Here is a 24231-nt window from a genome sequence, read left to right as displayed (position 1 = left end):
GAAGCCACTGCACTTGCCCTTACCTTCTCCCACATGACTACTGATGTAAATCCGAATACTCTCCTTGGCAACACAACCATGTTCTGGGGCTTCCTGCAACCATTAGTGCTTATGACTAGTCTAGCCACACTTCTGAGTCCCTGTCGTGTCACAGCAGCAGCCGCTGTTAGGGCAGACCATTTTGAAATCCCTTTTTGTCTGCTGAAGTAGGGCTTAACTGAGTTCTTCACCCCTGACATAAACCCATGGTAAAACTGGAGATCTCATGTAGTTACTTCCCATCATGCAGCTGTGCTGACATTCGTTTGCATTGGGTGGCACTGTAGAGCAGAACAGGAAAATGGGGCAGGATAAAAACAATACTTTTGTTTTCCTAGTTATTGCCAGAAAAGATTGGACAGACTCAAACCATGGGGTACACAGTGGGATAATAATACATGACTGTGTGTGGAAGGTGGAAATGCTTTACAGTGGCATGGCAGCAGAGGTGCCATAGACATAGGAAGCGATGACTAAAACAGAAAGTCCTTCCAAAATTCAAATTAATCGCTTAGCTGTAGGTATAACAAAGATCTCATATCCCAGCTGATGTCTTTGCATTGTCTGAAGTGCTAAGACCTGATGAGGACTGAAACAAAATAACATCTTGCCAATATAATACAAGCCCACTTCTCTATCCTTTTTGAATACACCCAGATTTTCATAGAATCACAGAATAGTTAGGGTTGGAAAGGACCTTAAGATCATCAAGTTCCAACCCCCTTGCCATGGGAAGGGATACCGCACACTAAACCATCTCACCCAAGGCTCTGTCCAGTCTGGCCTTGAGCCCTGCCAGGGATGGAGCATTCACAGCTTCCCTGGGCAACCCATTCCAGTGCCTCACCACCCTCACAGTAAAGAACTTCTTCCTTATATCCGATCTAAGCTTCTCCTGTTTAAGTTTTAACCCATTAACCCTTGTCCTATCACTACAGTCCCAAATAAAGAGTCCCTCCCCAGCATCCCTGTAGCCCCCTTCAGATACTGGAAGGCTGCTATGAGGTGTCCATGCAGCCTTCTCTTCTCCAAGCTGAACAGCCCCAACTTTCTCAGCCTATCTTCATACAGGAGGTGCTCCAGTCCCCTGATCATCCTCGTGACCCTCCTCTGGACTTCTTCCAACAGTTCCATGTCCCTTTTATGTTGAGGACACCAGAACTGCACACAATACTCCAGGTGAGGTCTCACAAGAGCAGAGGGGCAGGATCACCTCCTTCAACCTGCTGGTCACACTCCTTTTGATGCAGCCAAGAATACAGTTGGCTTTCTGGGCTGCGAGCACACACTGCAGCCAGCTCATGTTCATTTTCTCATCAACCAACACCCCCATGTCCTTCTCCGCAGGGCTGCTCTGAATCTCTTCTCTGCCCAACCTGTAGCTGCGCCTGGGATTGCTCCGACCCAGGTGTAGGACCTTGCACTTGTCATGGTTAAACTTCATGAGGTTGGCATCAGCCCACCTCACAAGCATGTCAAGGTCCCTCTGGATGGCATTCCTTCCCTCCAGCCTATCAACCGAACCACACAGCTTGGTGTCATCGGCAAACTTGCTGAAGGTGCACTCAATCCCACTGTCCATGTCAGCGACGAAGATGTTGTACAAGGCCAGTCCCAACACCGATCTCTGAGTGACACCACTGGTTACTGGTCTCCAGCTGGACATTGAGCCATTGACTACAAACATTGAGCCATTGACCACAATGGCACATTAACTGTTAATGATTCCATAGTGTTTGAGGGGGCTTCTTACCTTGGATCTTAAGACAAAAACAAACAAGCAAACAAAAGACAAAAACCCAAAACAAAAAAAAAAAAAACACACAAACCAATAACCAACAATCAAAACCAAGAATACACCCACCCCCCCCACCTCCCCCCCCCAAAAAAAAACCAAAACCAACCACCTAAATCAGACCAATATTTATTGATTTTCAGCCATTATCAGTCATCAAAACATCCTTGAATTTTTTCTATTCAGTTTTTGTTTCCTCAGGAGCCAAATACAAACAAATGTATAGACACAGCACTCCAACAGTGAACCTTCCCCCAAGAGAAATCATGGGAAGTGTTTTGGAAAGATGTTTTTAAGCCTTCCTTAAAAGAACACATTCAAAAGGAAAATGCAAATTCCATTTAGTCATTATTCTCTTGGCAAACATATTCCAAAGCTTTTTATTATTAAGTGACTAAAGAAAAAAAAGAAACAAACATCCTTGTTCACTGAAAAGGAAAAGCCTTAAAAACTTGTATTTTGTCAGCTAATTAGCTAAGGCTGTAACTTCGAATAAGTAAATATATCATGTAAGTTCTGCAGCTGAAGGCACAATTTGATCATCTATTGCTTTGTGAAGCCTTTGGGTTTAGCAACTTGCACCTTAAGATGAAGGATCAGGTAGAAAGTGTGAAATTTGATCAGTCAGAATCCAAAGAAAACACAGAGCAGGAATGCAGAGCTTTCCCCTTATTTCCTTTTTTTGGCCCTCACAGCAGCTTCTCCCAAGAGCTACTGAATACATCTTTCATTTTTGCTCTTTTATGCCAGAATCTCACAATTCTACAGAATAAATTGAAAAACTGCTACATACACTCATCAGCTAGTTTGGAAAGCAAGCCTGTTTTCTTCAGGTTTAGATAGGATCTTGCACAGTATCTTTCAATTTCCACATTAGAAAAGCATTTAGAAAAATGTACTGTACTTCTTGGGATGTAGCTGTCACTTTAATATGAATGTTTCCAAAGAAATCTATTTTTTATATACCATAATTGTATTTTATCATAGTATCTGCTTCCCAATTCCTTGCACATATTTACTGCAGCGCTGCTTCTCCTCTGCTGCCTGGGTGATAACTTTGTGATGGCATTGGTGAAGCAGATAAGGTGTGTGAAAGGAGTCTTTACAATTTACACACTTTAAAAATTATTACTTATGTTTCTGTTATTATACATCTTATGTATGGGCTTCTTCTGGAAACAATTATTTTTGTTACCAGAATGAGATTTCATCTTGAATCCTCTGTGATTTATATTTCTTTTTTACCCACTGTACAGAATAATGAAGATTGTCTTCACTTTGAATAGTTATTTAGAATCATAGAATCTTTAAAAAAGACTTTTAAGATCATTAAGTCCAAGCCTAGCATGTTAAGCAACCTAGCAGTGATAATTCCACCGCCAAACCACGTCCGTAAGCCCCATGTCTGCATGTCTTTTAAATATCTTCAGGGATGGTCCCGCAACCACTTCTCTGGGCAGCCTGTTCCAATGCTTGACAACTCTCTCTGTGAAGGATTTTTTCCTAATATCCAATCTAAACCTCCCCTGGCACAATCTGAGGCCATTTCTTCTTGTCCTAATGCCTGTTATCTGGGAGAAGAGACCAACAGCTACCTTACTACAACCTCCTTTCAGATAGTTACAGAGAGCAATAAGGTCTCCCCTGAGCCTTCTTTTCTTCAGGTTAAACAACCTTCTATACTTCAACACTACTAGAAGCTGGATTTTGTGTAAGGATTTCTATTATGACTAATAGGTCTCTCAGGTATCTGCAAAAATGTGCAAATTTTGATGTTTCACCAGCAGAGAAATAAAAAAAAAATCTTCCTAAGTCAAATTAGAGAAAAAACTTCCCTGCAGATATGGTTGAATGCATTTCCCACAGAGGAACTGTTTCAGCAGTGGTTTTTTTTTTCCTGAACACTGTTTTTACATTTCCTGACTTTAGAGATACCTCTCCACACCAGACTGCAGTAGGATGCTGCAAAATTACATGAAAGCCACCAACACAGATCAGCCTTGGTTGTTCAAAATGGCCTTGTGTGTCGCTAGATAGATATTCAAGGTAATTCCATAATTTAAAGATATTCTTTACAAGAACAGAAACAAAAAATCGGCTTATTAAAGTTACTGTGCAAAAGGGTGGCATTGGTTCTGAACATTTGTGGTCTGCAGAGTGGTGAATGTTCCCCAAAAATTCTCTCACTATCAATATTTCTTCCTGTGCTGTCATGGTCTCATCCAAACTTTATTTTAATTAGCCCTGAGCAGATGAATAAGAACTGGAGTGCTGCCTCTGACAAACTTTGTAAGCTCCCTGACACCTGCTGGAGGATAATGATTAAGACTCAAGATGGATCTTGAAATATTTCCTCACTTAGGTCTGAGTCATACCTTCAGCCCAAGAGGAGGGTGTGCTTGGTATACAGAAGGTGAACAGGCAAAAGTTGTCTGTCTGCTTTCTCCTAACTTCTAGCATTGGTAACTTCCAGCATTGGAAGTTCCAACATTCCAGTCAGCTGGGAGATGAGTTCTTTGAAGCAGGAGGGGAGAGCTTCTTCCCCAGCTTGTTGAAAGATCAATTTCTGCACAGACAGAAAGAGCTGGTGTTGATTTGGAAATGTTTCTGCTCGTAATATGTTAAAGATGTACCATTCGTAGCTTAATAAATGGAGGTATCTCTCTGAAGTGCCTGAAAGTATAAAATAATCTCTTTAAGATCATTCCAAGGAAAATTAATGACGTAGCAGGCTGTGGTGGAAATAGGGTAATAAATTCTTACAACCCTGTAATGAACTGCCATGCTGAACTGTGGTATCAACAACAGACACCTTGATCACATAGAAAATAAACTGGAAGTCTGTATTTGAAGACATAAAAAAGACATATGTAAGAGAGCTGTCAAGCCAATTGCTCAGACCTGCTGCTAGTGTGCAGCTCAGAAACAAAATTCTGAGCTGTATAAAAAAAAAAAAGTATTTCTTTCAAGCCAATCATATTAAAGATGATTTCCCAAGAAATACAGTACATTTTCCTAAGCACTTTTGAATGCAGAAGTTGAAAGATGCTGTGTGAGATCTAAGCCCAAAGAAAGGCACCGAGGTGCGGACCAAAGGATGAACTGAAATTAATTAGGTATGAATGAGTACAGAGACATTTTGAGTTGTGTTTTCCAGTAATTTTGCCAATATTTTTTTGCTAATACGTATATTAAACACTTCAGAGAAAATTTAGGAGACTGTCTCACTGAGTGTAGCATCTGCATGTGACCCCCAGACTGGACAGGATGAAAGGAGCTGAGGGCAAGGATCAAAACTAAGGATGAGCTGCACAAAACTCCTGCAGAGTTGTGCATGTGGAAGTAACTTGACAAATCCCACATAACCTGCTTTGATCTTGTAGCTGACCCTACTCTAAGCAGAAGGTTACACTAGGGACATCTGAAGGTCCCTTCCAAATTGAATTATCGTACGATCCTGTAATCAAACACAGACTATATGGCTATTATTGCTGTATCATTACTGAAAAGTGGAGACCACCACATTTTTCTGATATCAGTCACCACAACTGGTAACTGCTTCACTTTATTTATAACTGTGATCTCTACTTTTAATCTAGTGTGCAACTACACTTCTGAGTAACAGTGATGACTCCAGTGATGGTTACCTCAACGGACGGCATCTTGCTAACGTTGGAGCTCGAGTCAGATTTACATTCAAATACTGCATAGCCCATCAGTACCTGTCATGGCTTGACAGAAAAGTTTTACCACATCACAGGGTTTTAGGCATGTGACTGCTTTTTAGGGATTATTTTAAGAAAGGAAGACACCTACATTTGGAACCCTTTTTGTACAATATCTTAATTTAACTTGCAGTTGAAGTATTCAGCTGGGGATTTAACTAGAGTCATTATAAGCTACAGCGGTGGCCTACCTGTCATGCACAGTCTTCAATTCACTTGTGATTGGAAGAAAGTCTCCCCTGCTGATCTTTGGTTCAAATAGACACAGCACAAATCAACATTTCCTTTGGTCTTCCTAAGAGAAGGCAGTTCCCAGCCTGAGCAGCTGATGTTGGCTTTAAGTCAAAAAAAGGCTGAATGGATGGATTTAGGCACAGAGTCATAAAATGACTAATCGAAACAGCAGCTCCTAACTCTTTCAATAGTCGCATGCTGTGCTGACATTTTAAGGCAGGTCAATTCTGGATGGCCCAGTTACTCTGTGGCATTCAGATCAAATCTTACAATGTGGCCCTATTAGGGACAATCATTAATACCCATTTTTGACAGTGCTAAAACACTTAGACAAGACGCCAGGTGACTCTGCAAGCTCTCGAGACAAGAACCAGTAATGAATGGTGACCTGCTGAGTAATGAGGCCATTTGTAAGTAAAGGTGGATGTTTACTTGAGAGCAATCTTATGGTTCACTTCACCTGAAAACCTTCTCAGAAAGACGCAGATGCTGCCTTACTGGATTTCAAGGTGAAATGTCATCTTGGGAACCCTTCAAGGCTCTCCATTTAAAAATAGGTAGGTAGGTAGGTAGGTAGGTAGGTAGGTAGGTAGGTAGGTAGGTAGATAGATAGATAGATAGATAGATAGATAGATAGATAGATAGATAGATAGATAGATAGATAGATAGATAGATAGATAGATAGATAGATAGATAGATAGATAGATAGATAGATAGATAGATAGATAGATAGATAGATAGATAGATAGATAGATAGATAGATGGATTTCACACAGAAAGCACTTGGGGAAAGGGCTTTGTACACATCTGCTTGAGCAGGATTTTCCAGGCTGTCTACGAAGCATTTCATTAGCAAACTCATTGAAGTCATCGTCTCAGCTTTAGGAAAAATACATATCTTGTGGGACATTACCATGTCCTATTACCAAGACGGCTGAAAAGATGAGTTATAGGCACTGATAACATCTGCATGGAGTACTGAACATCAACATTTTGCAGCTTCTTACGGCAAAGATGGATTTCAAGATGCTCTGCATTTTCATTTTGAAAAAAAAAAAAAAGGAAGAACAACCAACAATTTGGAGCCGGAATCTTACATAATGGAGATGAATGTTTTCCATGAAACATAGGACATACAGAATTGTTTGCATTGGCCTGTGTGGGTTTGTACAAGGTGTGCAATGACTGGCCGTGCTCTACATATATTGAGCATGCTTTCTTTCAGCTACCGACACCTTCACTCAGCACTGATGCATTCTTCCATGTATTTTCATGGAATTTCATTCTTCTGATTTATTGTAACCTGGGAAATCTTGGGGGATCAAAGTCCATTGATCATATGAATAGCAACTTCCTTTTCCCTCCAACTCCTGCTGAAGCATTCTTTTTTCCTCTTTCAGTCAATGACTGTCAGATTTTCTAGCATGTAACAGGTTAAAGGGTTCCTTCTGAAGACCCCAGGGAGACTGCATTTTCAACCACTGTAGTCAGGTACATCAGGTATCTTAAGTTTCGATATTATATACAAGTCTGAATGACAGTCCTTTGTGAATATTACCTTTGCGAATCAATTCTGTGTAGGGATAACTTCAATAATTAAGTTCTATATAGATAACTTTATATTCAATCTGCTGTTTTGAAGAGAAGGATGTAAAACTTTTCACTAGATGCTTTAACTAATAGACAAAGGCAGAAGACACACACACACCTATTTGTCACAGGTTTTCAACATTTCAGCATTGGCTTTCTAATCTTAAGATGGGAGCAACTGAAAGGGTATTGCAGCTGTTGCTTGTGTGTGTTGGATGCTCTGCCACTGAAGCTTTATCTGCGCTGTGTAGTATGTCTTGCATTAGCAATGCAAGTGGCTAGCAAGCAGGTTTATTTACAAAGCACAGTGCTAACCCTGGTGGTGTCTGTTACAAGTCTTAGGAGTGGCTCAGCTGTGTTACTGTGATACCTGACTAGGTTAAATTACATTTCTGTGCATGGTCCAGGTCCAGGCACATTACAGGCAACAGCAAGAGGTAGCTCAAACTTAAATCTGTCAATGAAAGATGCGGATTTCAGCTAAAGGTAATTTATTTTTTGCCAGGGATAAAGATCTGAAGTATGTGTACAAGATTATGCTAATTAGTTAAAAACAGTTAGTGACTGATTATGTCTGCAATGTTTGAGGTTTAAAAGTTAGGGAGAACCATAGTTCTTCACTTAAAATCTGGGGTTAGTCACAGATGAATCAGGGAGACCAGATACTCCCTGAGTCCAGACACACAGCCTTGAAGTGGTCAGGTCTGAGCTGCTGTCCTTCGTAACTACTAGACCTTGCACATCACCCTACACAGTAAGATCGTGCAGCTTTAAGGAGCAATGTACTTTCCTCTGAGAGACAAAGCATCTTAGCAGTCCTTGTGAATCCTCCAATACTCCCCCAGACAAACTGTATTTGTTAGAAATCCCTGAAAAATTCTCATTAATCTCAATTTTACCACAGTGTCTCAAGATAGCAGGTCTCAAGGAGGGAGAGTCACAAGTCACAAAGAATGTCCCCAGCATACCTTCAGTATTTGCATACAGCTACACATGGGGAAAGGAAGGAGGAGGCTTGCTTCTATCACTCCAGAAGCTGAGGCAAAAACTGTGGGAGGCTGAAAAGTGATACAGCACAGCTGCATCAACGCTAACAAATTGAACCTGGGGATGGTCCCAAGTACAGTTCCCCAGGACAGCACCCTTGCACATGGCATGACCCATGTCTGTGGCTCTGCTACTCCGGCACAGGACAGCAAGACCCTGCTGGCCACTCTTGTCGAGGGCTGGCAGGCAGTTGGCAGAGGATCTGATACCTCTCAGCTCTGGCCATGGCAGAGATGGGAGCATGAGGGGCATGGAACCACTCAGAAGACACTCTTGCCTTCCGCATTTGATTTTGTCATGATTACCAGTTTCTGATGATGACTTCTGAAAGAACTAGCCCTTGGCCCCAGGTTTCAGCCCTGAGCAGTTCAGAGAATATCTTTTCTGTAAGTTGTTACTTTCTGTACTCAGGCCTGGCAGTCCATCTTCAATTCCTCCACACAACCCTGTAGGATATCAGAAACACTGAAGAGAGTTAAAGGATCAAAGTAATCAGGAGAAAATTTCACCACCCTGTGGCACAAAGTGGTCTGAAAGGCTTGACTATAAAGAAGAGGTTTTGTGTTGTGAAGTCTTCCAGATTTCTCTGAAGAGTCATTAAACAGGATGAGTGTATCAAAGTCACAGACCTTTGCCACTGGCAGCTATCCAGCCCCTCTGAGAGTTTTAATGGCTTGAAAATACATTTATTTCTCATTACACTATAGCTGTTCAAGTAAGTTCCTAATTGTTATCCAGTTTCATGTTCAAAGTTACCCAAAGACTAAAGCAGTATTTTTGTATCTGTCCCTGATTGCTACTCTTGTAAAAGATACATTATTTGTTACTAAAATATCTTGGAAAAAAATCAAGCTAGCGCCAGGCAGATTCTTTTCCTCTCATCTTAAAAACTATTAGTATGTTCCGCAGTGAAGAGGTGATTAATTTGTATTGGCAATGTGGTAATAGAATTCTCCTCTCAGCCCTCTCATTAAGCAGAGGAAAACACAGATGTTTGCCCCAGAGTGATGCTACTGAGACTAGTTAATGACCAAAAAGTCATTCGAACAGAGGCATGACAGCAAGTAGCATTACACTTTCATACTACAGCATTCCTGACATGTGTAGCTGGGCTATGAGCACAAATGTCAACTTTCAGAAATGTTCGTGCTCCATCTGTAGTGAAAAAGAGGGCTGCTGAACAACAGCACAGTCAACAATAGCGACAGGGAACAGGAGAGTGAAGAAAGAGGGAGAAAAAAGCTAGTGGTGTCATACATAATTTAGGCCTTCATTCAGTCTTGGTACTATTTCAAAGTTGTTTCATCATCACTAATTCAGTAGCTGGATCAGGTATCAAACACATCAGTAACAGTGAGAAGTCTGTCTTTTTGTTGGTCTCACTTGTAGCCAGCCTCATACCCCTTCAAAAACTAGGCGCAAATTTGCACTGTTCGATATTTGAACAAGAAATCCAGAAAGTGAGTTCTGGTGTGGTTAGTAACATGAGGGAGCTATAACATTTTTCAGCTGACAAGGATCTTTACAGAAACGTTGCAGTGACTTGAGTGTGTTTATGCATACACAAATCACAAAGAGATTTAAAAGAACATTGTAGTAGAAAACAAGCAGTACAGGCTATCCATTATTAAGATAATTTTAACATAGGAATTTCACATATCTGTGTTGGAAAAGTGAGGAAAGTGGCCATTACCACTTTGGGAGCAACCTTTCTCTACGTGTTCCTCTTTAAACTCACCTTGAACTGCCATATCCCCTTCTCTGGGAGTTTGAAGGCCAGTGAAATCTCTGCTGAGACCTACTCTACAGTACACATCTGCAGTAGAACTGCGACTTACTTACTAAGACTTGTTAAGTCTTAGTAAAAAATATATATATATATTTATGGTAAACTCATTACCTGCTGTAATAAATTCATGCAAACTTCGCATTCACCTCCATTTTTACATCCATCCTTTTTTCAACTTCCATTGTGCTATGTCAGCCACTGTATATCACCAGAAGGAATATTTAACAAAGATTATAAAGTTCTGGTGTAAGGGACACCACTATACTCAAGGTAAGAGCCACCTATATTAGTAAGTATGGATTGAGAACTTAAGTATGGACTGAGAACAATCACTGGAACAACATCCCCAGGGATATGGTAGAGCCACTGACACTGGAGGTTTTCAAGAAGCTGATTGGACCAGATGGCCTTTTGATATCACTTCCAACCTAGGTTGTTCTATGATGCTATGAAAAAAACAGGAAAACTGCCTAAGACAGCCAAGAAATACCATATAAAGAGAAGGCCCTGGTTAATGCAAAGGTTTGGAAGCAATTGGCTTTCAAGAAGAATCATCATGTGGAAAGAAACCATTGTGATAGCTTCTGAGGAAGAGAAAACAACATTTGAGTGCAGAACTGCCTTGAAACCATGGTCTTGGGGGAATTTTCACTGCTAACCTTCCTGCTTTTAAAACACAGATGCATTCCTGCTTACTTTCTGTGCTTTCCTAATAGACAGCAAGAGGAAAACTTTTGGAGGGCTCTGCTGATACCAAAGAAATGCTGATTTTTGTGGTTTATTGATGTTTGGAAAGCCAACTAAGCAGAATGGTGAAAAAAGAAAGACACCACAAGTTTTGCCACAATGCAGAGCAATCCCTCCAAAACATCTGCTACACCTTCCTTCTCTGGCTTTTCAGCAGCGTTTTTAGAGGTGAGCTGAACCCCAGCTGTTAACGCAAAGTACGGTGTGTCCCTTTGAGTATAGCCTTCCTGGTGACATTTTGTGCCCTCCTTGCTATAAATATTCTTCCTGATCTGTTTTAGACCTTGATGGAATGGTTTGGAAAAATGTTACAAATATTTCTAACGAGGATCACAGGCTCAAATAAGGCATGTCCTTCTAAGTAGAATGACTGAAAAAGATTGCATGATAAAAGCACTAAACCCTCTTAGATTGAAACATGTGTCTGTGACATGCAAACATAACTTTACAGTTAAAGGCAGACACAAACTCCTACAGTACATCCACAAATACTCTTTTTAAGTTTATACTAGAAGACCCTGTTTCAGAGGGAAAACTCTGAAAAAAAAAAGTACAACCTGAAAGTTCTCTTCCAGGACACATCAGTCCCCCGAGGAGAAAACACAGGAGAGTCACAGGGGCATAATTGGGAACAGGATATCATGTTGAACATTGCTTATCTGACACAACTTTTGTTCCATTCCAGTGAGATGGAGGCTGTTCTGGATGTGAGGAATGAATCAGACTCAAGAGGCTGCTGAGAATGAAAAGAAGAGCTAAAACCCGCAATCCTGACTGTTACTTTACCCCAGAAAAGATAGTAATTTTTTGCAGAAAAAAGTACATACTAGATAAAAAACAGATGCATTGCCTGCATCTCAGCCCAAATAAATGTAAAAAATAAAAGTCTGGCTTCCTGTCAAAACCACTGATAGCCTGGTCATTGAGTTTCATTTGGATTTCATTTGGATTTTATTTGATTATCTAATAATCAATTAAAAAACCTGAAATATAATTGGGTTTAATTTTAACTAGATTAAATCCAATTTGGTTCTTATTCTGATAATAAAGCTATTGAGATAATTTTTAATTCATCAGGCTTCTAGTGGCTGATCAGGTGTTTCATACCGCATACTTACTAAAAGAGGTCACACCAGATTTGCTCTAATTGAGACTCTCAACCTAATGCTTTGCAATATGAATAGTTACATGCATCTCTCCATAGCCATAAATGACTACAGCAGTTTTGTGATCACGACCCCAGTTATTTTTTAATTAACTGATAATACACCTATAGAATTTCTCTTGAAAAATGAGTCAGCTGAACAAAGCTGCCTGTTTTAATTAACCTGATGATGAGGTTGCTTCTTACCTTCCCTCACAAAACTGTCTCTTTTTTTTCCACAGTAACCCTGATAAAAAAGGACTGCATTTGCAAGAATATATCCTTTAAAGACAGGCTTTTAATTGTCAACAAACTGTTTACAATGTATTACAAATTCACACCTGCACACCATCCAATGCTTCTGTGCTTCTTTTGATTCTTCATTAAAACCAGAACTTAAAAACTATGCAACCTGTAGTGCGACCATGATGGGGCAAAGTGGGAAGACCACAAGCTGTGCAGCTAACATGTATGTATTGCACATCAAATAGGTGTAACACCCACATGTTCTCATATGTGATTGGTCATTTCTGCCCTGCTATAACATGATAAATAAGTCACAGGAAGCTTTCTTGTTTCTGAGCCATTTACTTCTATATTGGCCTGTGTGACTTTTTCTTTCTGTAACAACCAAAGTCATCTTAATTTCTTTGGCATGCTAAGGCCTGTGTATGCTAAAGTCCCTGTCCACAGAATGCAGGCAAACGACACACTTCTGTGCTGTTGCCTGGCTCTTGTTAGTTTAAGGTTTGCCAGAGGCCAGGATGAGGAGCAGGAGCAGCATCAGCAGGGCTTGAGCAGAAGTGCAGCTGGAGCCGATGGAAGTGGGACTGTACATGGGTACCCAGAAACAGCAGAGTGGGGAGGCATGTTCCGTGGGTGCAATCATACTGCAGGTATTGGACACCATAACAGCATACCCCAAGAAAAGAAAGAATAATCTTTCCTGCCGCTGCACTGACAAGTGGGGCATGCATGACGCGAGAAACGGTCTCTAGATAGAAACTTTTCTTGTAAAAGATAGGGCTAGACATAACAGTGAAGCAGCTACTTATTAGTGATCTTGCAAAAGGAGGTGTCCTAGCAAGTAGACACACACAGCAAAAGCAGAACTTTGGTTCATATTTTCTACCCCATCCACAAATTTCCTCATTTCTCAATTTTTGGGTACTCCAAGGCTCATAGCCTATCTGATGCATATAATCTACATGCTAACTGTCTCGTCTCTGTTTACATCTCCCCTTATGCTATTTCATATGCCATTTCCTCTCATTTATTTATCTCTTTTTATGGTTCGACTTCATAACTCTCTGGCATACATGTAGCACCCCCACTTACTGTTTAACTACAGAACCAGTTTGCACTGGCTTAGTTCCATAGGTCATACAAAGATACCATTCTTTTTAACCACAGAGTGTGTCTGCTGCCCAAAGATGATATTGTTTTTAACCACAGAGTGTATCTGTTTAAGCCATGGTATTTCAAACCCTTTGTTTCGTTCCCTTAGTAACTTAGCCCCAGCCTCAATATTGCAAAGTCTTACTATGGCAAAGCCTTAATATTACAGTGCCTTAATATTGCAAAGCCCCATCCCCAATATGTGAAAACAGCACTGTTTCTCTCACATATGACACAAGCTAACAAATCCAGCATGATGATCCTACAGTGGCATCCTTCTTAGAGAAGGCTGTAGCATCCCAGAGAGTGTTAGATGCAATAATTTTGGAATCATTAGGGGCAGATGTTCCTGAAGCCCTGGTATTGAGCTTTGCTGTCTTCAGATAACAGCCCACATTTACGACTCTGACTCTTGCCTACATTAATCTATTTTTGCCTTTGCAACTAAGCAAAGCTGTCAGTTTATTTGCAATCACTAAGCAAAGATGTCAGACATTTGGCAGCTTTATGCCCCTGGAAAAAAAAATAATTGAACAGCCTTTATAAAACATGAAACCAGAGTTAGCATCTAAGCCAAGGAGTTTAGGTTGGTGCTGCCCCTATGACCTTCTACTGTCAGGTAGATAGCGACTCACAGTAGCAGCTCTGTAATTGCATGTGATGTTTGCGACAACCTGCTCAGGGGGTAATGAGAAAATGCAGGCAATGCTATCACTTGTACAGCAAGAAAGGGCCATCCATATTTATTTCTCTGCAGTTAACATAAATCACAATTTCAGAGACCATTTCAACTTTGGAGCAACTTGGGCTCCTGTGTTAAGGTGTTTGTTCACTCTATAGCACTACAGATACAGATATCTCCCAGGGGCAGCGATTCCTAAGGAGAGGGGTACAAAGAAGCTGACTCAAAGGTAGGTGAATCACTCTCTCTCTAAGGTACCAACTAATGTAGAGGCAATATGCAAGCCTTGCTCTGTTACTATGCTGGTGGCACTTAGATCAGATCATCTCAAGGGACAGCAACAAGCCATTTTCGGTGGCTGTCTGCAGTGCAGTTGATTCAACAAGCTAAGATTTGACCTTTTTTTTTGCATGTACAGGCAGGCTTCCACAGTTATTCCAAGAAAATTTTAGTTCTTTGTGTGCTTCCGTGTCAATAACTCACTCGTGTGCTCAAGCCCAAACTGCATGAAGAGAGGAAGAAAATTGTTAGAAATCCATCATTTTGCCTAGTTAGGCAGTTTTCAGGACTGTGTTTCAGGACGTTAAAAAAAAAAAAAAACCAAAAAACCAAAAAAACCGCAATCCTTAAATGCCATCTAGTGGTAAAAGCTAGTTTGTTGTTACATTTCTGCTTTACAGAGAAAAGGAGCACTGTGCAAAGCCACGGTTAGAACTTGGATTTTTTGAGTTTCCCTCACATTGTTATCCTTGAATGTCGTAAGGTCAAAAGCACTAGGAATGGTCGAAACATGTTCAGAAGACTTAAGCTCTGAAGTGCTGTGTTCTGAGACATTAGACCTGTGGCTGAACCATTCACTAAACAAGAGGTCTGTTTGGAAGCTAGTTAGTTGTGATGACAGCTGCCACCTCCTTCTTCTTCAGACTTAACGCAACTGCAGGTGGATATTAATCCCACTCTGCATACCCCATTCTTCCACCTGGTCTGCTGCTTCCGGACAGCAAGGCTCAGTGGTGACAACCAAGGCACCCCAGTGCATCTGCCCACCTCCAGGGATGTACATCTCCTCCATCCTCTCCATTTTCTTCTGCTGCAAACCTTTAGGAATATGCACTGTTTGAAGTGCTGACATAATTCTTCATCATCTTTTCACTGCTTCAACTTCATAATCTGTTATTTTTAGACTGATTATGACTTTCAGATCAAAGGCCTGAGAGTAGGCAAATCTTTTAATAATATCTTATTAGATAGTGTGATTCCCTGACATTAATATAAAACAGTGGATGAAGACTCTGCTCTTTCAGAAAGTATCTTCATCCAGCCCAGGTCCCTTTTTACTTATACGTGTTAAGTAAAACCACTATGATATAAACAAAAGCAGTACCTGAAACACCTTTTGACAGAGACAATATACTAATTTTGAGATCATAAGACATAACCTTTCCAATGAGAAACTAGGGAAGAGAAAAACTGAGGTCTAAAACTGTATTTTTTTGTCTTAGTGTTTCCTAAGACCTACAATCCACACTAGAGCTTTACCCCATTTTACACAATGCTGTAAAGAAGACAAGCTACATACATATTTTACCCATTTCCTTCCAGTTAGGATATGAATAAATACAGATTTGTCTCTTGCCTGCTCAGGTAGGCCCCCCTGCGGAGTTCAGGCGTTTGGTTCTGGCAGTGGCTGGTCAGTATGGTACTTAATGAGCTGTGCATGACCTGCTTGCCTTTGCAGCAGAAAGTAGTGTTCCTGCTAAAATAATACTGTGACGTACTGTGATTTTCCAGCTCACAGGTGTTTGAACTTATAATTTACTGGAAAATGAGTCATTACTTCAGCAACTGTTGGAACCAACTGAACAAAGTTAGTACTACCTCAGCTTGTAACTCATAGACCAAAAGGGTTGTATTATCTGCCGAGTGAGGTCTTTCAGAGGAGCCTTGACAGGTCGCAGTGGCAAAAATAATCACTAATTTGATGCTGATGCAAAAGTTTGACAGGCAATAAGCCAGCACCTTGCATTCAGCAGCCACAGAAGCATAGCTATGACTTTGTTGCCTGCATCATGACGCACTGCAAACTTTAAAGCACTCATCCCATTGGAAAGTCTTTCAGCTTAGTAAGAACCATCAGTCAAAGGTCAAAACCAATAAAGTTCTATGAAATATACGTATGTGTGAGACATATATGAAAATATATGAAATTTATTATATATATGAAATGGATACATTACTTCATCAGGTGAACACTTCCTCTAAAGGTGGTGCATTACTGAGGAAATACCTGCTAGCAGGAGTAGATGCCCATGTATGCAGCATATTTGCTATTGACAGGTCTAAGAACTGTTAGGCTCTGACCTACTAGGATATTTCTGGAGCAAGGCACAGAGATTACGCTTAGACTGTTAACAACTGAGCATAGATTTATACATGGTAGCCCTGGATGCTGCACAGGCAGCTACAACTGCAGTACTCTCCAAACCCTGCAGTTTGTACAGATACGAAGCAGCGTGCCACAGTATACACTGAGAAGTATCAAGGAAGAAACCGTGCTGCACGTCTGTAGAGCAACATACGTGCTTCTCACTGCACCGCGTGCTCCAGGGGAAACCTCACACCAGGACAGCAGCAACACGCCCTCTAGGGCACGGCCAAGCGGCGGCTCTGGCTGAGGCCGTTCACAGACGGCTTAACAGAGCAGTGCCAGCCCCGGACAACCCCGCGTAAGCGCCGAGCCCCGGCAGGCAAAGGGCCCCTCCACCGCTCCGCCCCTGCTCGGGCTGCTCCGCACCCACCCCAGCGGGTTGCCGCGCACCCACGGTCGTCACTTCCGACTTGTCGCGGCCCCTTCCGGGTCGCGCCGCCTTCCCGCCCGTAGGACCGGTCCCGGCGCGCGGCGGGGGAAGTCTTCGTTGGGCGGCGCCGCCCGGGGGTAGTTCTCGCGCGGGGAGGGGCCGCAAGCTCCGCCACCGCCGTCCGTGCGGCCAGCCGGGCATCATGGCCGGGCCCTGTGCGGGAGGCCGCGGCCGCCGTTTCGCCGCAGGTGCCCGGTGGCGGCCGGCGGGCGGGCGCTGAGGAGCGGTCGGTCGGGCATGGCCTCCCCGCCCGGCGGCGAGCAGCGGGCTCTGCGGGAGCGGGTGGCGGCGCTAGAGGCGGACCTGGGCGCCTGCCGCGGACAGCTGGAGCGGGCGCAGCGGCGGCTGCGCCGCACCGAGCGCCTCTACCGCGAGGCGCGGGAGGGCAACGAGGCGCTGAGGAGACAGGTACGACCCGGCTCCCGCGGCCCGCTCCTCTCTCCGGGCCGGACGGCAGCCGGTAGCAGCCCTGTCAGGCATCCGCGCTGCCGTCTTCCCCCGACTTGGTATCCTTGGCTCCCTCCGCCCTGGCCGAGCTCATGGGGCAGGCTCTCCTAGCCTGCGGGAGGGACTTCAGCGACCAGCAAGCGTGCTGCTGCATCTTCTGGCTCCAGTTTGCTGTCCCGAGTCAACGCTCAAGGTTTGGCTCGACAGGTGGTGGTGTGGGAGTGGTAACGTCTTCTCAGCCACAAAGTTGGTTTCGCAGTCAGAAGGAAAACTGCATTTAGCAGCAGAAGAGAAGCTTAATAAACAAGGCGAGGTAAAGGAAGAATGGAAGAACTGTCCTATGGATGCTTATGAGGGTGGTGAGGCACTGGCACAGCTTGCCCAGAGAAGCTGTGGCTGCCCCATCCCTGGCAGTGTTCAAGACCAGGTTGGACAGGACCTTGAGCAACTTGTTCTAGCGGAAGGTGCCCCTGCCCGTGGCAGGGGGGCTGGAACGGAGTGATTTTTAAGGTCCCTTTCAACCCAAACTGTTCTGTGTTTTCATAAAATGAAACAGTTTGTCACCACTGAACAGTGTTGCTTGAAATCCAACTTTTCAGGGTGGTCATTTTAAGAATAACTTTGGTTAAGTTTTTATTTTTCCTTCTAAGTGCTTGCCATTATAGCCTTTGTGAGCAGAAATTATGTTTTTCATTATGCCAGCCATTCAAGTAGAAAATTGTGTGCTGCCACCCAAAGCCCAGTTGAAACACTTGTAGTGCAATTGTATTGTGTTTGAATTACAGAATGTGGAATAACCTGATACTCTTTTCTGATGTGGATCCCTAAAATCCAGTGTTGTGTTCTGTAAGATGCTGTTCTTTCAGGTTGAAGAGCTCACTAAAGAGATCCTCAGTAGGAAGGAGAAGGATACATACAGCGTAGAAGAACAGACAGAGGACTATGCTGCATGGTCACAAGCAGGTAGAAAGGGAGTGATTGATTTAGCAGGCATTATCTTATATAAAATATATTTCAACTCTGTATTAAGCTCAGTAACCTGACATCTCATGGACTGTTTCCTACTTACTCAAGCCTTTCCTTTTACAACAGGATAAAACAGCACAGACTGTAGCAGAACTCATAGTAGTCTGTTACATAGTAATCTCATGTATTACACACATACATGCTTTACCAGATTTCAAAGTACATTAAAACAAGATACAGTTTCTTCAGTAAGAATAGAATAAATTCAAAGCAGAGGCACTACCTAATAACTGATTTTTATTAGGCTACTTACAACCTTGAATTTCCAGTTTAAGATTTAGGATCCTTAAACTGCATTGTGTAAGATACTGCCTTGCTAATTTATGCTACTTCAACTTCCTTTCCCTTCCCACATCCACAGATTATTACTGCTATGAAGATTACTACAATCACACTGATACTCAGGATTGTGTAGCTGAATTGCCAGTGCAGCACAATCATGAGACTGAAGGCACTGAGCATAATTCCACAGAAGAATTGCAGACAGATGTTAATGTTCCGTTAGGGACGGATAGCACCAAAGTTGCTGAAGGTGGAGAAGAGGAAAATTTCATCCAGAATTCACAGGTTATAGAAATGTTCGGGGCTTTGCCAGTTTTGAAGTTATCACCCTGTTGGTATTACATTTCCAAGATGTGCTTTGGTCTTGATGTCACTGGGGAGGGAAGGGGGGTGTTGGGGTTTGGTTTTGTGGGGATTTTTTTTGCTGTTCTTTTTTTTTTGAGGGGGGTGTTTGATTTTGTTTGGTTGGCTGGGGGTTTTGTGTGTGTGTGTGATGGTTTGGTGCTGATAATAGCAGGCAAACATCCTTGCACTGTGTAGCTAGTTCTTTCTGTAGTATGTTTCAAGTGTAATATAATTCTAGATTTGTTTAAAAAGAACACAAACAAACAGAAAAAAAACATGTCCTACATAGGGTGGAAGCGTGGCGTTAAATCGGTAGAGTATGTTCAAGATGGTCATGCTACCTATCTGAAAATGTACTTTTCTTCCATTGATATAAGGAGACAACAGAGAAGGAAGGAAGGAAGTTCTTGGGGGGGGGGGGGGGGTTAAGTGTCTCTTTTGTTGTGGGGTTGGTTGTTTTTTTTTTTTCTCATTCTGTTATCCAGCAGCTTAGCTGATTTTGTGCCTTAGCATCTAGCAACTGAAGTGGAACAAAGCAGAAATCTTTTTCAGGAATGTACTGAAAGATACTTCCTGTGTATATTTTTCATCACAACTACTTCTGAATAAAGGTTGGGGAAAAGACACAGTAGGAATTAATCAGTAAACTACAGCTAGATTTTTGTCTTCTTGTTTAATAGCTATTGAAACAATCCAAGTCCATCAAACACTAATTTGTTTTATTTAAAATAGGGTATTGTAAAGTGCTCCTTTTTGGAAGAAAATATAATTTGTTACTTTCTGGTATCAGGAAGCAGAAGATACTTCATTGCCGGAGGGTTCTTTGGCAGAGAGCTTGAGAGCTGCTGCAGAAGCTGCTGTTTCACAAACCGGATTTATTTATGATGAAAATACAGGACTGTATTATGACCATAGTACTGGATTCTACTATAATTCAGTAAGGATCATTTTCAAAACCCTTGGTGTTTTTTCTCTGTTGCAAAAGTTTTAGTAGTAAGAGTTGATGTGAGCAAAGGACTAAGATCAAAACTGACTTTGATTTGAAAAACATGTTACTGAAGATGAATAGTAATGGAAATTAGTTGTTGATGATTTCAGTCAGTTTATTTTCACCAGATTGAATCTCGCTTGCCCATGATGGTGATATCCCTGTCTTTTTCTTGACCTACAAGCTTTTCATCTTGTGGTCTCCCCAGTCCTGGTGAGGAGAAGAATTGAAGAGCCTGGCTGGACAGACCACCGGGTAGTCAGCCCTTGTCAAGCCCACCACATTTCAGTTTTGGTTTGGTTTGGTTTTTTTTGAACTTAGTATATGGTTCCTTATTAACTAGGTATTTCTTTGATGAGTGTATTTATTGAAGTGACAATAACGCTGTTCTTTGCTCCTTATAAAGGAAAATCAACTATATTATGATCCAGCAACTGGAATTTATTACTACTGTGATGTGGAAAGTGGCCGATACCAGTTTCATTCACGAGTGGATCTGCAGTCTTATCAGACCTCTGGTACTCAGCACACCAGGGATAAAAAAGGGAAAAAGAAGAGAAAAGAGCCGGAGCGGATTACTACAAATGACCATAAGGTAACATTAGAACTGACAGACAGAAAGCATGAAACCTAGGTTTTTTTTCATGATGCAATTTATCATGTGGGGTTTAGTTTTATGCTGAAGATGTATGCGTATTTCTGAAGGGTTCAAACATCCTTAAACTGTATACAGCAGGTTGCTAATGTGTGATTAGTGTTCAGATAATTTTCCCATTGAGTGATTAAGGATGGAACTCTAAACTTGGATCCCCTCACTTTTTTAGTGTTATTTTATTACAGTACAACTGTATAGATCTCTAAAATTGAATGTCAGCAACCACACCAGAATGAATTCAGGGTATTGTGTGGGCTGGATTTACATCAGAAAGTATTACCTCAGTGTCTTGGTTTTGGGGCTTTGGCTTGTGTTTTTTTTTTTGTTGGTGTTTTTTTGTTCCGGTTGGTTGGTTGGTTTTTTTTTAAATTCATATGGTGAATCAAAAACTGACTGAAGGTTTGGAAACACATGCACACACCACCCCTTCTTTGTGATTGTATTTCAAAGCTCACGCCACTGACATTTTACTGTATCTCTAATATCATTTAGGATTGAGGAAACATCTGTGAAGTTCAAATTCTTTGCATATTATGTTCTCCTATTGTTATTTGTTCAATACATTTTTGTTGTCCACAGTGCATGAATAAGCTGTACATCTTAATAAATGATCACTATAAGGGACTGAAGCCATATTATTCAATGCATAATTCCATTCTGTGGGCCTCAGTCAAGCTGATAGGTTGAAATCTGAAGTAATTGTATTAGTGCACAGGTACTCTCTTCTTACATAACAGTTACGTAGCACCAGTACCAAGTTTGAAAATTTTGTACTGGGACTTGAGATCTTATGAAAGATTTGAAAATGGAAACTGTTTACATTAAGAACCAGTGAAGGTAGGTTAAATGGATAGTGATAGTGGATTGACTGCAGATTTTATAAATAAATAAACAGATGCCCCATCTCTGGCAATGTTTAAGGCCAGGTTGAATGGGGCTTGGAGCCACTTGGTCTAGTGGAAGGTATCCCTGGCCATGGCAGGGGGGCTGGAACTAGAGAATCTTTAAGGTCCCTCCCAAATTCAATCATTCTGTGATTATAGCTGATGTGGGAGTTTCTTCTCTGAGAAAACTTCATGTAAACCACTCTGTTCTGAAATAATGAGATGTATACATAGCAGCAGTAATGTAATGGTCATTTAAGACTTCGGAGAGGGGAGCCAACACAGTTGAAGCTAGGAGTTTTACCAGCATCCAGCTTCTGGGCAGGTTGTGTACAACTACTGGATTAGCATTCTGTCACTCTCAAAAGGTATTGTTAATACAGAACTTCATTCATCATACATCAGGAAAGCTAGTAGTTGAAAGCTAGTAGAATAAGGGTCATTGAAAGCTAGTAGAAATAAGGGTTTAATTGCATTATCGTATAATGCAGTTAACAAATCTCCTAAATTTAGTCTTGTGATCAACTGTTACATACTTGTCAAAATACACAAGTGTATTTATAAATGTTCTGTGGCACATTTGCTCTGATCTGACAAATAATGTTGACTACTTTTTGGGATCCAGTCAGAGTCTGCCTCTGCCATTTGATTTTTCTAGAAATAGGTGCTTGTCTTTAGCTTAATTTATGTTGATAAAATATTTTTATATAGGTGGTTTGTTAGCAACTCTTGTGTGAAGCTTTCACGGTCACAAGGTAGGAAGTAAGCATCCACTTTCTGATGTGTTCTACTCATAGTGAATGAAATACTTTGATTTATTTTGAATTAATTTCTTTGACCAACAAAATAACAGGAAAATCGTTTAAGTCATATTAATTAGTGCACAGATCTTTGTGAACAGTAAGTGAAGGTTAGTGTCACAGTAAGAATCAAGACCTTTTCTACTTTTTTAAAACAAAAAATGGGAGCATAAAAAATAAAAAAATTACTCTTCATTTTAAATTTCAAAAAGAAAATAATGTCTGTTGTAACTGTCATTTACATAACTGTTAGATTTAGACAAAACAAAGAACCTGTCATGTTTTACATAGCTCAGTTCATTCTTATGTGGTTCTTAATAGCATAAGAAATTTGTTCCTTAGTTTAAAAAAAAAAAGGTGCATTAGTGTAAGAGATTAATCTTTTATTCTAATAGATCTTAAGTTTTTTCTGTTATAAAACTGAAAAAAAAAATAATTTATATGGTGCAGAATCCAATTCAGAGATGCCTGGTGTTTCTTGGCAATATTACTTTTGTTCAGTTTAGTGAGGTATTGGAAAAGTCACTGATTAGTTTATGCTAGTTACTGCGTTATTTACATCCTGAAACAAAACCCAGAATGTCCGGTTTTAAGTAGGACATTGTGGTTGAAGAGTTGTCTATAGAAATGTTTTCGTGAACACTTAGCCCAGCCTTCTCCTTTTTCCTTCCATAATTTCTGGAAAGTATGTTTTACTTGACTTTCTACAGCCAGTACAAGTTGGAGAACAGTTTGATTTATTGCCTGGTCTGTAGACCAGTAATAGTGGTAAATAAAGCAGTACCAGAGACTAATTCTGGGAATGCGTCATACACCCTTGAATTTCATTATGCCTAAATGAAGATGAGGTGGTTTATAAGAATATGCATGTGAAACAAGGGAAGACAGTGAGCAGTAGTTCTGGAATCTCAAGTACACAAAACATTTGCAAAACTTGTTTTCTTTCTTTTCCAGTTAAAGAGTTAAATAGAAGCAAGTTTTGATAGATATGCAGTATTACTGGGAAGTTGCCAAATAAAAGAAATACAAAATTTAGCAGCTACATGTGTATATTATCACAGCAGATATTTCTATGTGGATGGTACTAATAGCCATATAGTTTTTCCAGAAATTGTATGTGAATTTTGAATGATTTATTCTGTTTAAACCAAAATTAATACATTTTTTCAATCTAAAAGATGGTAACTGGGCCAATCTGTTAACTCTGTTTCTGGTCATAGAAGGATTTTTTAGTTGTGGTTTAGTTTGCAGCTATTGTGAAAAAATTGGTGTACTCAGCTACGTTACATATAGTATGTATTTATGAGTAGCAAGTTGGGATGCTTAGAAATACAAAAATGACAAGTGTAGTCTCCACCAATGTTGCAGCATTCTTGAAAAAGCAACATAAATCTGAGGATCTAAAGAATAAAACTAATATGTTAAAATATTATTTTTAACAAGCTGCACTACGAAACAGAAAATACTAATGAGTATCTTTTAAAATGAATGTACTTCCAATTGTAAAAAAGAAAAAGCAGAAAGTAACTCATGTGATTAGTATCTCCTGAGGAATGTTCCTGATATATACAAGTATTTTGTGTAAAGAGATTCTTTTCAGTCACCAAACTTCTGTTTTCTTTTGACTTGTGAAACTAAGCATGCTGCCCACATGCTTGCTTTTAATAGATGATGAGGGATTTTATTTGCTGGCTTGAAGTATTAAGTAGCCCCTGTGCAGCTCACATAAAAGGATTGGTGGAATACATTGGAACTT

General features: G+C 40.9%; 1 protein-coding gene and 1 long non-coding RNA gene across 2 annotated transcripts in view; one reads left to right on the top strand and one right to left on the bottom strand.

The window, feature by feature from the left end:
* LOC134160439 (uncharacterized) overlaps positions 1–24231 on the bottom strand; it is a 456110-nt gene that overhangs the window by 403668 nt on the left and 28211 nt on the right. The gene's annotated exons all lie outside the window — the stretch shown is intronic.
* AGGF1 (angiogenic factor with G-patch and FHA domains 1) overlaps positions 17208–24231 on the top strand; it is a 26064-nt gene continuing 19040 nt past the window's right edge. Inside the window, exons 1-5 of the mRNA XM_062612420.1 lie at positions 17208–17456; positions 18362–18458; positions 18883–19088; positions 19939–20085; positions 20543–20731. Coding sequence (XP_062468404.1) covers positions 17286–17456; positions 18362–18458; positions 18883–19088; positions 19939–20085; positions 20543–20731 — 810 coding nt within the window. The 5' untranslated portion in view covers positions 17208–17285. The remainder of the gene's footprint in view (positions 17457–18361; positions 18459–18882; positions 19089–19938; positions 20086–20542; positions 20732–24231) is intronic.

This window comes from Pezoporus occidentalis, unplaced genomic scaffold (genome assembly GCF_034315485.1).
Source record: "Pezoporus occidentalis ecotype Australia unplaced genomic scaffold, CSIRO_AGI_Poc_V1 ctg16, whole genome shotgun sequence".
Lineage (NCBI taxonomy): Eukaryota > Metazoa > Chordata > Aves > Psittaciformes > Psittacidae > Pezoporus > Pezoporus occidentalis.
This window is presented reverse-complemented; position numbering and strand designations above follow the sequence as displayed.